At 40.8% G+C, this 14,563-nt stretch overlaps 1 protein-coding gene across 11 annotated transcripts in view; it reads right to left on the bottom strand.

The window, feature by feature from the left end:
* Window positions 1-3,770: 3,770 nt before the first annotated feature.
* Window positions 3,771-14,563, bottom strand: part of Oda (Ornithine decarboxylase antizyme) — a 23,847-nt gene continuing 13,054 nt past the window's right edge. For 4 of the 11 annotated variants that reach the window (XM_043005638.2, XM_043005639.2, XM_043005641.2 and 1 more), the window contains 3 exons: window positions 6,644-6,822; window positions 6,208-6,448; window positions 3,771-5,919 (listed from right to left, as the gene is read on the bottom strand). In XM_043005638.2, the coding sequence (XP_042861572.1) occupies window positions 5,810-5,919; window positions 6,208-6,448; window positions 6,644-6,724 (432 nt within the window). In that variant the 5' untranslated portion in view covers window positions 6,725-6,822 and the 3' untranslated portion in view covers window positions 3,771-5,809. Of the gene's footprint in view, window positions 5,920-6,207; window positions 6,449-6,643; window positions 6,823-7,866; window positions 8,397-8,755; window positions 9,322-10,215; window positions 10,381-14,563 lie in introns of those variants that run through there. The other 7 variants (XM_086536494.1, XM_086536496.1, XM_043005642.2 and 4 more) reach the window with 7 other exon arrangements.

The following is a 14,563-nucleotide window of genomic DNA, read 5'->3' on the forward strand; positions in this document are numbered from 1 at the left end:
AGCAAAATTTATTCTAGGCTTATTCACCTAGGTATGCTATACTTTTCATGATAATTTCATTGCAACAAAAGTTATCCTCGCATATTGTGCGTGTATTACAGAAGTCGTGTTTAAAATGGATATCAAACAACACACGAAATTATTATTATTTGCAAACATTATAGGTTATCACAGTAAATAATACTAAACTCAGGTATTTTATTTGATTTACATGAGTTACCGACTTAATTTACTTCAGTTTTCTCTGAAGAGACCACTTACTGCCCCTCAAATCTAAACAAATTCGAACGCATTACTCTGATTGTGACTATATACTTCAATAGCCTTTGATTACCAGTCTGCCCTGAGAATGAACATAAAAATACATCCAATAGACTTTTTGTTGTTGTTTAAGTGTTTTTCATGTCAAACACTTAGTGAATTCAGTTTCTTCCGAGTTAAAAAGTAAATGTAATCCAAGCCGAAGGATTCAAACAATTATTTACCACCCATTTATCAAGGCTACATATGGTGGTATTTGTTTTATATTTTCACGCATGAACTGGAGTCTCGAAATATGCAGTATATTATACATCATAATCTTACTTCAATGTTACATAAATTTTGTTGTAAACCATCATTGAGATACTCTTTAAACGATTGAATGAGACGACATAAAATAAAAATCAGGAAATATTTGGCATTTTCTCCATTCGGAGATGGTTCGCGCATGCGTATTGGCGCCTTTAAAGGATAGGTTGGTACGCGTGGGCGGGTGGTGCTCTTTGGCAATAGAACCTGAAATACGGCAGCAAGTTATTGCGAGTTTTTGGCAATTATTGCAGATAATGACGCTGCAGATAAGGCCTTTTGACGCTGCAGATAAGGTCTATATATACATATGTATGTATATTCATATGTATATAGGCCTTATCTGCAGCGTCAAAGTCTTGAAATCATTTCATCTTCATGGGCACTGTCGGGCGTACGACAGCGAAAGTGTCGTACCGCTCGAACAAAATCAGTCACAGAGTGACCCATACCTCTCTGTGGCGCGCCTTTGAAAGATATTTTTTTACAGTTAATTGCTACTTCTTCTGATGAAAAAAACACTTTTGAGTTCATAAAACACGACAAATACATTTCTTGTTTGCTTTAAGTAATTCATGTCGGAATGTGAATCTGAATATGTTAACATCATGCTACTTTAAGCATGAAAAAAAGTTTATTTCTTCAAAAAACTAGTTGCGCAGATTAGCAGTCAGTAAATAGATATTTGTGCAAACATAGAATGCATTTCATGACACATCAATCAAATCAAAATTTATTCTAGGCTTATTCACCTAGGTATGCTATACTTTTTCATAATATTTTCATGATATTTTTATGATGATTTTCATTGCAATATACGCATATTATGCGTGTATTACTGAAGTCGTGTTTAAAATGGATATCGCACCACACAAAAAATATTATGATTTGCAAACATTATAGGTTATAACTGTTTATAAATTAAACTCGGATATTTTATTGTTTTATATGAGTTACCGACTTGATTTACTTCAGTTTTCTCTGAAGAGACCACTTGCTGCCATTCAAATCTAAACAAATTCGAACGCATTACTCTGTGACTATATACTTTAACAGCCTTTGATTACCAGTCTGCCCTGAGAATGAACATAGAAATACACCCAATAGACTTTTTATTGCTGTTTAAATGTTTCTCATGTCAAACACTTAGTAAATTCAGTTTCTTACGAGTTAAAAAGTAAATGTAATCAAAGCCAAAGGATTCAGACAATTATTTATCACCCATTTATCAAAACTACATATGGTGGTATTTGTTTTACTTTTTCACGCATGAACTGGAGTCTCAAAATATGTAGTATACTATACATTATAATCGTACTTCATTGTTACATAAATTTAGCTGTAAACCATCATTAAGATACTCTTTAAACGGTTAAATGAGACGGCATAAAATAAAAATCAGGAAATATTTGGCATTTTCGCCATTCCCCGATGGTTCGCGCCCCTATTGGATAGGTTGGTACGAGTGGGCGGGTGGTGCTCTTTGGCAATAGAACTTGAAATACGGCAGCAGTTTTTTGGCAATTATTGCAGATAAGTCCTTATATTTATATTATGACATGTTTGTTATTAGACAATAAAAAAAAATTATATTTACAATTGTAAACTAAAGGTACTGTGAACCAGTGAAAAATCTGGTGGTTCATAATTGGTAAAATGCTTGATTTGATGAATCATGTCATGTAGGGTTTTATATGTATATAAAATCAGATTCGAAGGAGTGCAAATCTTCCTCCAGGGTCCATAACACCTTCAGAGTGTGAAGTTATTTGAGACTTGCAGCATCAATTGATCTTGCACATATAATGTTAACTTTTATACATTTACCTTTAAGTTGTTAGCCACTAGTAAATGGCACATGGCTTTACATGCTAGTTTAGGCACACCCAAAGCAATTACACTTTAGAGATAGGCCTATTACTTACAATCTAGTATATGGATGGAAGAAGTGTCCATCACTTGCTGCCAGCATCATCAAAAATAGTTATAAAAGTTATCTTCTTATTCACCTCACATATAATGTAGTCTCATTCAGTCACACTACATTTTTCCTGTATATATGTACTATATAAAAAAAAATACTGTGTGTGAGCATGTGTTTGCTTTTTTAGGATCATTTTGCACTATTGCAATTTTAAGCACGTGGCACTTAAAGGAATCTTTCTGTATTCCCTGTAGCTCTAGTCCTTTACATTGCTCTATAGAATACTTTGTTCACACAATCAGCCATGCCTGGTATTGACCACACAGCTGAGTCAAGAAGTGGGCAGACTTGACTGACAGTAACCAGTACAGCATGTAGGTGGTTAAGAGTAGTACAGTCAGTCTGGCAATTTCTCTAAACTACCAGCACAAGCATTCCTCTAGTGTGCCTTTCAAAGTTGCCTAATGGCAGACTTGATCATTCCTGCCAACTGGCCATGTCCAGTTGTCTGGGGACATTTTAACATAAGAGAGCAAATAATACAGGTTTAAATACAAAATCAATAACATTACTGATATCACCTGTCAATGGAAATCAAGGGCGATATCATAATATCCAAAATGCAAATAATGATAATACTCTTGGAAAATTTAGAACCAAAAAGAACAGCAACATTTCCATTTAAAATGAATGACTTATAATATTGAGATGACATTATCATATAGGTAAAATAATTCAAGGAATATGCAAGATGGTCATCCAACTAATAATTTTCCAATTGTAAGGCTATGTGAAAAGAGTACTGTTTTGTCAAAGCCAATCTTAAGCTCAAAAGGTAATTCTAACCCATTGGTCAGTTTTAATAAAATATGTAAACAGTCATGTGGCGTGTTTATGTCCATTGTATGGCACAGTGCCATCTGCATTTACAACCGATGCTGCCATGACAGCAAATTCTGCCATCCGCTATCAATGGGTTAATCCTGAATTTTTCTTATTCCAGCACATCTAGTGACCCAAATTGTTACATTTGGCATTTAAAATCTCTAGAATGCAGCATGAAGGAAATTCACATTCCTGTCAAAGAGCAAAGACATTATTCACTCTATGTAAATGTTCTTTCAGCAAATCTTTTTAAAATGATAATAGAACCTCATAATCTGTATAATATTAACTTGTCAAGTTGGACCATGTATACTAAATGTACACTTAGCCTTGAGTGAATATGTGTTGCATATTATTAATATTTTAAAAGGAAAAAAATGAAAGAAAAACATACTTTACTTCATTATATTTCATAGGCACAGTACACTCATTCTGAATTAAACTGATTTCATATAAGGATCACTTAAAAAAAGATATATTCATGATACTTTATAATTTCCAGGATTCCAAAATATTTGTAGTACCAGTCCAGTTTAATGAATATGCAAGTCTCGTGTATGCAAGAAATTAGTTGAGTCATTATCAGTTTACAATCTTTAACCCACTCACGACGGGGGCATTCCAGCCTTGCATGTCACAATGCCGGGGCTTTTGAACGCTTAGGCCTAAATCAATTAAATGACTGGCACCATATGGTGCCACCTGGCAACCGGGCCCTTGAATGAGCGGTACAGTAGTGTACCACCCGTCCAGAGAGGGTTAATAGTAATTACTTTTTAAGCCCTCATGTTTTTTAAAAATTCCTCTTTCACTATATCGCAATTTGCTTTCTTTTCGTTCTTTTCATAGTCAACAAGTAACCTACTCCATTATAATTCAAGTACAACTTCTCTTACACAGCTTGACTTCATGAAATTCTATTTGCAATATTACAAGTGAACTTGTTAAACCCTACCTTCCATACAAGAAAAAAATAGTTACTACCAACAATGCACTATTTCCTAACAGTACTTTCCAGTAAAAGGACTTTTACTTATGATACAAAATTAATAATCAACTAAAAGAATTAACTAAATGTGTGATGCTGGAAAAATGTAAATCCGAAATACTGGAGATGTTATTTTAACTTTTTATGTACATGATTTGTACATTAAACCTTTCCTGTTATCTACGTGTTGATGAAGGCCACATCTGTTACTATTTCATCATCTTAAAGATGATGCATAAAAAACAAAAATTAAGCAAATCTTTTCCAAGAAACAATCGCTTTCAGGTAACTGAAATATCTTCAAAAAAAGGTAAACAAAAAGGTTCTTAATATAAAATCTTTTTCCATAAATGCTTCATCAGGAGAAAAAAAGTTACAGTTATTGTGTGATTTATTGAATATATGAACAAAAGAAATCACTGATTGTTTCTCCCAGTACAATGAAAGGAAATCTCTTATAATACAAAATCATAATGGTGACTCGTGAAGAACTACTAGTGCCACTGTAAACTGCACATCTACATATCTGAATAAAATGGTAGAATCACATGTGATAAAATGAAAGAATAACATACTGGGAATCTACAAAGATTCAAAAAACATACATGGAATGAAGATCAACTTTGTTTTTTTCTTTTTTGTCATCTTTTTTTTTTACATTTTAGTGTTTTCCACTTTTTTTTTTTATTATATTTTTGAAATTTGTATTTATACATGTCCTACTAGTAGCAAACAGCAGAGGTTATGGTGGAGTTCGTTGGAAAGAGCTTGATATAGGATCAGATCGTAGAATGCCATTTTGATCACTGATGCCATCAGCAAAGTCAAGCCGTGGATCAATAATGCTCATTTTCTTGTCAAATTTAGGAATGCTAAAATAAGCCTTATTGAACTACTATTTAGGGCACACTTTTTGCACATCATAAGAATATGCCGAATGAATTGACAAATGAAACCTCAAACACAAGCACGGGAGAGAACATCTTTGGTCCACAGTTTCCTTATTATATAAAATCACTCAAAGAAAGAAGAAAATATATATATATTCAAACTATAGAATGCCTGCCCAATACAAGTTACATGTTGCTCCAGTCTTTATGGTGAAGTAACAGGAAGCCGTACGTCAATACGGCAATTCTGTGAGTTACTCGTAAGTGGTGCAGCAGTAAGGCACTTACTCTCTGCCCTCTACCTGCCACGAAGCAATTTCCAACACACTCCACAACAACAAGACTCAGCTCGGGGAAACCAGACAATTCTTGGGTAATATAGGCTGCACATTGTTACTCCCTCTATTAAACCATCACTTCCGACATGTCTGAAAAATCAAAACCTGTGAAATACAAAACTTGTGGATATTGTTCATTCATGAGAGGAGGAAAGAACAATCTGCATCCTATCAAAACCCAACCACAATACAGAAACATTGACCTGTGACAATACTACTCGATCTCATAGAGCATGTAGAAGTGATCACTGTTGGCGGGTGCCATCGGATGGCCAGGTGGAATGGCCTCAAACCCAAGGAACATGAAGGTGCGGATGAGCATAGCTGGAAAGCAAGTTCAGTTTCAGTATCAAAATAAAAGATGCGAGAGTTGTGAGAGTTGTCTTGACATATGGATAAAAAATAAAATAAAAAAAATACAATGTAGTACAATCATAATTTTCTTCATTGAACTTAATATGGTTTGCATCTATTTGTTTACAACAAATCCATTCAGGTTGCAGTGAATGTGACTAATATAACATGAAGCTTTGTTAATCTGCAAGCTTAAAATAAAACCATTCATATCAAATGCACAAATGAACACTGAAGATCCTTAAAATAATCACTAACCTCGATCACTGCGATCCTTCTTGAAGCAGATTAGCACATGAGAGCAGCCAAGGACTTCCTCAGCATACTCCAGCAGTGACACAAACGCCTCCTTGCTGCCCTCTGGTAAGTGTACAATGGACAAGTAGAGGCGACGGCCAACTACAACAGTTTCCCACACAACCGTTGTCTGCTCCGCCAGTTGGAATTCAAAGCTCAAATGGGCACACCCACTCTGAGCTGCAGACACTACTTCAGTACCCTGGAAGTCAAGTGTACTTTCAACAAGGGTGTGTAGCAAATTAACAAGTTGTATTCTCTCAAATCACATCTTGCAGGCAACACTGGACTCTCTCCCAATATAAGAATTACCCAGTGGACATCATAGATTTAAGGAAGTGAAAAGGATTCGACAGCTTGCTTCCTTCATTGCATCAAAAAGAGAAGACTTCCTTACCGACACAGGTTTGGACCGCGTGCCGGCCACAGGGGGCTCTGATGGTTTCCCCACGCCGCTGCCCTCTGCACTAGTAGACATGTAGGCGGCATGGGGGGCATCAAACCCACCACCGCGGCCCTGCACCCAGGTGGACTGAGAAGTGGCGCATACCTCCCATCATACTACTACACTCCGTACTGAAAGAAAAGGTGAATTTCAGATATTTGGTTTAACTAGCCATTGTTGAATAAAAAGATAGCAGAAAGGTTAATAAAAAATAAAAACAGTAATCTATTACCTCTACGTCATGTAAAACACCTGTTACACTATTTATTGCTGTTTCAGATAAAATTTTAGTATAAATGTATACCAACAAATATCCTGATCTCTGCGATCATGTTACTATCAGCATTCTGCAAATATCAGCTTTCCAATCAGTCAATCATCTTTGTAATCATAGAACTTATCATCTATTATTATCAGGTTGGTAAAAAAAATAAAATAAAATAAAAATAAATATCATCTTATACACTGTATGAGAAACTAGAAAAGGATATGAAGTAATCAATAATAGTTATTTTGAAGAGATAGTGCCTTAAAACTGAAGCATTACAGGGTGAAATGAACAGATCCTGTACATTTTTCCTCAGCCGTCTCACAGGCCTAAGACTGAGAAACTGCCATAAAAAACATTTTTTCATATAAACATTGTGCTGATGTTTACATCATTTAGTACAAACATAGTTGATAGAGCACATCTAGTGATAAATGAACAAACAATAAGTCAATTTTGATCACAAGTATCCCTATTTACTCTGATTATAATAAAATCATTGATTGTAAATTTTCATTATTACATTAAAGATTACTCCCAAGAATTTAAAATAAAGAAAAATCTATCTGCCTAAACAAAAATGAAACTTATGACACCATCTGCAAGCTAGTCATCCACTTCAACTTGCCCCATCACAACCTCAACTGAGCCACACCCCCTGCATGCTTCAAGCACCAAGGAAATCAGCCACATCAACAAACGGTATCTTTCGTGTTCGGAATTGAAGAAGGATGCATAATATAAAAGTTTTGTATATTAATACGTCTTTATTCATAAAAAAAAAAAAAAAAAAAAAAACATCACTCTTTTCTTGGTTTCTATAGCGCAGCGCTGGAGCAAGGAAAGAACCCTTTCAAACAAGTTTCAGTTATTGCACATCCCATTTTCTCAGCATCAGCAACCTCACCTGCCCTTTGTCGTTGTGGAGAAGACTTCCAGGAAAACTATCTTGTAATCACAGAGCATGGCGATTTATTACTATCACAGGCTCTCTAAGCCTAACTGGAGAGACAGAGCCTAAGTCTTACAGTGGGTCTAAAACCAAAGTCACAACGCACACAATCCTTTCCGAGTCTATTTACTCCGAAGTGTTATAGAACGGTTTCGGGCTCAGATATAAATTAACTAAGTTTGTGTGTAAATCTGGTTTGTTTTCTATCACATCACAAATTGTACTTTCTTCTTTTGGATCAAAGTTTCTGTATTTGTTTAAACTTGAACGATGATCTATCACAGCTATGGGAATTTGTACTGCACTAACTTAAGGTGAGTTGTCCTGTCTTTGTGTCACATCACTGTCTTGTACAGAAACAATCCTTATTAGTTCACTTGAAAAAAAAGTTCAATACAACATGTCTGTATAAACTTCACATTACTCTCACTTCTAAATCTTGATCATCAAGCATTCACATATTTTCTGAAGACACGATATCATAACTGTAAATGAATAACATAGTTAATCAAACTTTATCAGTGTTTGCATGTATGTCATTCCAGGTTTGAAAACATTCCTTACTCTTATTCTCAGTTGTCTGCTGCTCTTAATGATTGGTTACCTCCCCCCAACCTTTTTATCCAATTAATTATTTATATCTATCAATCCCTCTATCAATCAATCAATATATCCATCAATCTAACTATGACTATCTATTTTTCTATCTATCTACCTATCGATCAAAAGATGTGATATCTCTATTCTTTAAAAAAGTGACCTAGTATCTTTATTAATGCGCCATGACTCCGAGGTCACACAACCTGGTCCATCACTTCAGCATTAGGCATCACTATTCACTGACCAAATTTCAGTCACAGGGGTGCTTGGTCAAATTAGGTGTGATGATGCTCTCAACTCCACAGCACTTGGCGACATTTACATTTGACATATATTAACATTAGAATTTTTATTCCGATATATACAGAAACGAAGGCCTTGTAACTGTAGAGAGCAGTTACATAAATATGAAAAAGCCGTCGTCTCTCGCGTGACCTCTCACCGCCGAGCTTTGCCACCGGCCTCTATCAAGATACTGCCACGCACATCTCACACCAAACCACGAGTCCAGTTTTTGTCCCAAGATAATTAAAAACATGTCTATTTTCACTCTTATTATGTCGCTCATTTATCTGGCTTCAAGTTTAGGCCCATCTGTGGCGGAGGACGTAAAAGGTTTCTCTCGGGCACACGGGCGGCAAGCGTGGCGAGGCGAGCGAATCTACCTTGTTGGTGCCATATGGCAAGGCAACACTTTCAACTGCAGATACGACGGGGAGAGACACACGCAAAAGGCGCGGCCTCACACGACAACGGCCACGCTCTTAATGATCGCTCGAGCTCGCTCTATCGGGTCCTCCTGCCACCTGCCTCTCTAAGCCAAGACTCGGTATAATCCTTGGCATGTGCCCACCGTCACTCGGCCAAGCGATTCTTTCTTTCCTCCCTCTCTTTTTAACTGCACGTAAGAACAAGAAGAAACACGCCCCACTCACTCTAAATCGTATTAATACACACAACAAAGTCGATGTTGATGAATCAGTTTAAACCCCAATAAAAACGTTGATAACAGAATGAAATCTTTGAAGTTTCTCATACGCCCGATAAGGCAGGAAGCGGTAATTGCGGCCATGATATAATAAAACTCTTGCCAATTCTATGATAGCCTCCACCACCACAATCCCATGCTCCCTTCCAACTGCCCCGTTCCTCTGGCTTTAGCAGGCTATATTTGTACTTAGCAACAAATTGCGCAATACACGCTGTCGTTTCGACGAACCACGTCCCTCCATCGGCCTATGCAAGGTGCCTCCTGTCACTCGTATGTTATTTAGACCGATTAACAGCGTCCCCAATAGGCCTTCTACCCCTTGCCTTTAACACCCTCTCCTCCCACACTCTAAAATAGCTATCATATGATTCTCGAGTGAGTGGCGTGACTTGTCATACGGTGATGGGTGATGCGGGCACAGTTAACCTCGTATTGGTGGCCGACACGTGGCATGCGATAGACACAAGAGTGCTTCACTCGAAAACAACCTGCACGTGATATGCCAAACACGGGACCGCAGGCTCTTTCCCGCTCTTTTGATCCGACCGATAAGGTATGTACGCGCCTGACGCAACAGGTTTACGCATTATACGAAGTCGTTAAAAGCATATAGCATCATCATCCCTCTGACCGATCACAGAGAGGATCATCATGTCTATAAAAAAAAAAATTGAAAACGCCATGGATATGGGGACAACCAACAGAATTTAAACCTGGAGAAACAAATAGACGGTGAAGCCAGATAAAAAGAAGGCGAGGCCCGTGGCCAAGGCACTACCGTCCGAAATGCAGAGCGTTGCCCTCAAAACTGGCCGACAATCTGTCACCGCAGCTCCGGAGTCAGGAGGTGGCCTGATCTTTGTGGAGCCCGGGATAAAAATACGCCGTTGGGTGAAGAAGCGGAAGACGATTCCCCGCTGTCTCGACCGCCCTTCATGCGTCATCCATGGAAAGGGGGGGGGAGAGGGAGAAAGGGGAGAGGGAGAGAGGGGGAGAGAGGGGGGGAGAAAGGGGAGGGGGAGAGAGAGGGAGAGGGAGAAAGGGGAGGGGGAGAGAGAGGGAGAGGGAGAAAGGGGAGGGAGAGAGAGAGGGAGAGGGAGAAAGGGGAGGGGGAGAGAGAGGGAGAGGGAGAAAGGGGAGGGGGAGGGGGAGAGAGGGGGAGGGGGAGAGAGGGGAGGGGGAGAGAGAGGGAGAGGAGAAAGGGGAGGGAGAGAGAGGGAGAGGGAGAAGGGGAGGGAGAGAGAGGGAGGGGGGGAAAGGGGGGGGAGCGAGAGAGGGGGAGGGAGAAAGGGGAGGGAGAGAGAGAGGGAGAGGGAGAAAGGGGAGGGAGAGGGGGAGGGAGAGAGAGAGGGAGAGGGAGAAAGGGGAGGGGGAGGGGGAGAGAGAGGGAGAGGGAGAAAGGGGAGGGGGAGAGAGAGGGAGGAGAGAGAGGGAGAGGGAGAAAGGGGAGGGAGAGGGAGAAAGGGGAGGGAGAGGGAGAAAGGGAAGGGAAGGGAGAGAGGGGTGGGAGAGGGAGAGAGGGGTGGGAGAGGGAGAGAGGGGTGGGAGAGGGAGAGAGGGATGTGAGAGGGAAGGGTTGTGGGTAAGAGACGGGGGAAAGGGAAAAGGGAAAGGAAGATATAAATGAAGGAGGACAGCGGGAGAAAGATACGAATGGCAGGGTCAGGCGGAGGGGGGAAGGGGAGGAGGGGCGAGGGGGAAGGGGTCCCTCAATCGATACTACACATCGACCCTCCTCCCTCGGCTTTTGACTGCATCCATTACAACTCTTCCCCCCATGACCACCTGGGAAGAGATCGGGGCCCCGGGGATAAGCAAGGGTTATTGGCCACCGTGTCCCCGCCCTGCTGGAGCACCCTGAAGTGTCAACACGATTTGTAGATAAAATAGATCTCTATTATGCTAAAAAAAAAAGTGATATAAGCTCATCATACGCTGTGTAATCAACCCTGAACACTTGTGATTACACATGTGGTACATTCTGCTCTGCCCGAAGGTGTTGATTACTCCGTGTTTACAAAACCTGCAGCCCCGGATTGGCTACATCAAAAACCCAGACAAGACATGCTCCCTACCGCTTCCGCCTCACGCTTTACTTCGCAATCTAGAGAGAGAGAGAGAGAGAGAGAGAGAGAGAGAGAGAGAGAGAGAGAGAGAGAGAGAGAGAGAGAGAGAGAGAGAGAGAGAGAAGAGAGAGAGAGAGAGAGAGAGAGAGAGAGAGAGAAGAGAGGAGAGAGAGAGAGAGAGAGACAGAGAGAAGAGAGAGAGAGAGAGAGAGAGACAGAGAGAGAGAGAGAGAGAGAGAGAGAGAGAGAGAGAGAGAGAGAGAGAGAGAGAGAGAGAGAGAAGAGAGACAGAGAGAGAGAGAGAGAGAGAGAGAGAGAGAGAGAGAGAGAGAGAGAGAGAGAGAGAGAGAGAGAGAGAGAGAGAGAGAGAGAGAGAGAGAGAGAGAGAGAGAGAGAGAGAGAGAGAGAGAGAGTGCACTTCATTCACAGCCGATCGCTTGTCTTCGTTTGCAACCAAAAGGCAGCAGAACGCAGTGCGGGGGAGAGAGCGCGCCTTTAGGAGGGCGGAGGTCACCGCCGTGATAACGAGAGCGAGCGTTCTCATAGTGATAGCTAGGGGTTTGCGGCCGAAGGTCAGAGGCAACCCCAGTCTTTGACTTCTAACCTTATTTTTTCTTTAATGTTAATAGAGACTACGTCAGTTGTTCTATTTAACGTTTCGTGTCTCTCGTTTATTCTGTCCTTCCATGAACCCTTCTTACGGTAGCGTTGGCGTAGTTTACGATTCCCTACTTTCAGATTTCCTCAGTTTATAAGAAGTTAAAATTACTTATACAAAACAAAGTTAACTAATGAGAACTCATGCAAAAAATACGAGTCCCCAAACTTTTTACTTATAAAATATGATAAAATGTTCACACATATATTGAGTACAGCCGCTTGCTTTCCCGATCGCAATAACACACGTGTTCGAGCAGGCGTGTCCCTTGTGTACGGGTGCCCTCTAAAATCTCGAGTCACGTGGATGCATCGTACGTGTGTCAAAGTCCTCGGTCACGGACTATTTTGGTGGCTGAGAATAGAGCAGATACGGCTACTTTCAGATCAACTTCGGATAACACACTCGGCCGAAGGCACCAACAACACATTTCTCTTTCTGACGACGCTGTCAGAAAGTCGCCACGCATAAGGAACTCTTCCAGTATTATGGTTCACATTCGCTATTCGCTCGGTCGCTGGCTCATACACTAAGGAACATGACCCAACCTAAGGACACACTTGTGCGGCCTGAGTGGACTCCTTGACCCTTGCCAGAAGAAAGAGAAAGAGCTATTTTCTCTTTTGGCCGCTTCCCCCTGTCAACTGGCTCACCTCGGCATGTAAATATCAGTAATCAAATGTTTGCTCATGCACACCTCGAAAGCGTCTCAATAAATATTTGTCAACGAGTTATTATAGGCGGGAAATTTTCAAGAAATTCAAGTGGTTACAAAAAAGGAAAAACTATGGACATATCCCAGCGTGGTGTCATGTCAAATCTTAAACGCATCACACCTTCGACTTGAAATGCCCAGCGCTCCGGCTACTACGTCGATGACAGAAGAGCAAACCTCCCAAACTTCCGCTCTGTGCCCCGAGTATGCCATCGAGGTCAACAAGGACCCTCCTCGCCCATCCTCCACCCCGTGTGCCTTCCTCCCCCCAACAAAACACATTTACACAATCACGAGATACCTAATGCCCCAACCGCGCACTTGGCACTCTCCCTGGGGCACCAGCTCCACCTGAGGGAGGAAGAGAGGAAGGGGGGGGGGGAAGCGGGAGTCGCCACGCAGGGTAGTAACACCAACCTTTGCCATCATATCGCCTCATCAGAGCTTAGAATGGAAACACTGAGACGCTCGTTTCTCTCTCTCGCCCCACCTGCACTCATACACTTGTGAATACCAACAAACACGGGATCATTTTCGCTAAATATCAATAAATCAGTAAACAATCATATATTGTGTAAGAGTGAGTGTGAGTGTGAGTGTGAGTGTGAGTGTGAGTGTGAGTGTGAGTGTGAGTGTGAGTGTGAGTGTGAGTGTGAGTGTGAGTGTGAGTGTGAGTGTGAGTGTGAGTGTGAGTGTGAGTGTGAGTGTGAGTGTGAGTGTGGGTGTGAGTGTGAGTGTGTGAGAGAGAGAGAAAGAGGAAAAAATGTGAACGAAAGAGTAGTATTTTGGTAATACTAATATACACAACTCTTCTACCCAAGAAGCTTAATAAAACTATCCCTCCCCAATATCTGATAAAAAAAAAACTAATTAATAATCGAAATCGAAGCAGCTTCACCTGCACGGCATTTTGGATACCATGGCAACCAAGGCTCACAAACCCAACCAATGGCTCTCATGTCCCGGATCTAGACGCACACTTCCAGGAAGAGACAGTTGGATATATCTGTCGCTCGCGAGGCGCAATCAAGGGAAAAATCTCTCGCGCCTTAGCTTAAAAATCCCCGACGGTTATATTTGTTCGAATTGTTTTTTTTTTGTTTTATCCACATTGTTAACCGTTTCTTCGCCCTCAATGATTCTCTGCGCTGTTTTTTTCCTGAGAGACCACAAAGCCGATCGAATTAACACCTGGTGAATGACCGGGCCATTTGAGAACTTTAGTCCCTTCGTTTCTGCAACACTGCCGGACTGGACGTGTTGCAATGCCGAGTGCTGAAGCCTTTCCCGAGACCTAGCTAGGGGTTGCAATCATCAAACCACCGTTATAATTTCGGTCTTCATTGCCAAGGTAACTTTTCTTGAAGAATAAGCACCCTCTGCAAATCACTAGTTTCCACGACTGAAATAGTGTCATTTCGAAGGGTCACTCTCCTCTGATGACTTTTTGGCAAATCATCTCCGGAGTGCGAAGCTGTGCGGGTTGGAGAAAGATTGCCGAGGTTAGCAAGGAAAAACAATAAAAAAGGAGAAAAAAATATATCTAATCATCAGTGTTGCTTACAACTCCAAAACTTTGGGAGTGTATTTTGTTAATAAACTTGACCATAGACCGATCATGG

Source organism: Penaeus japonicus, unplaced genomic scaffold (assembly GCF_977035675.1).
Source record: "Penaeus japonicus unplaced genomic scaffold, GWHDUDI00000001_assembly GWHDUDI00000004, whole genome shotgun sequence".
Taxonomy (NCBI): domain Eukaryota; kingdom Metazoa; phylum Arthropoda; class Malacostraca; order Decapoda; family Penaeidae; genus Penaeus; species Penaeus japonicus.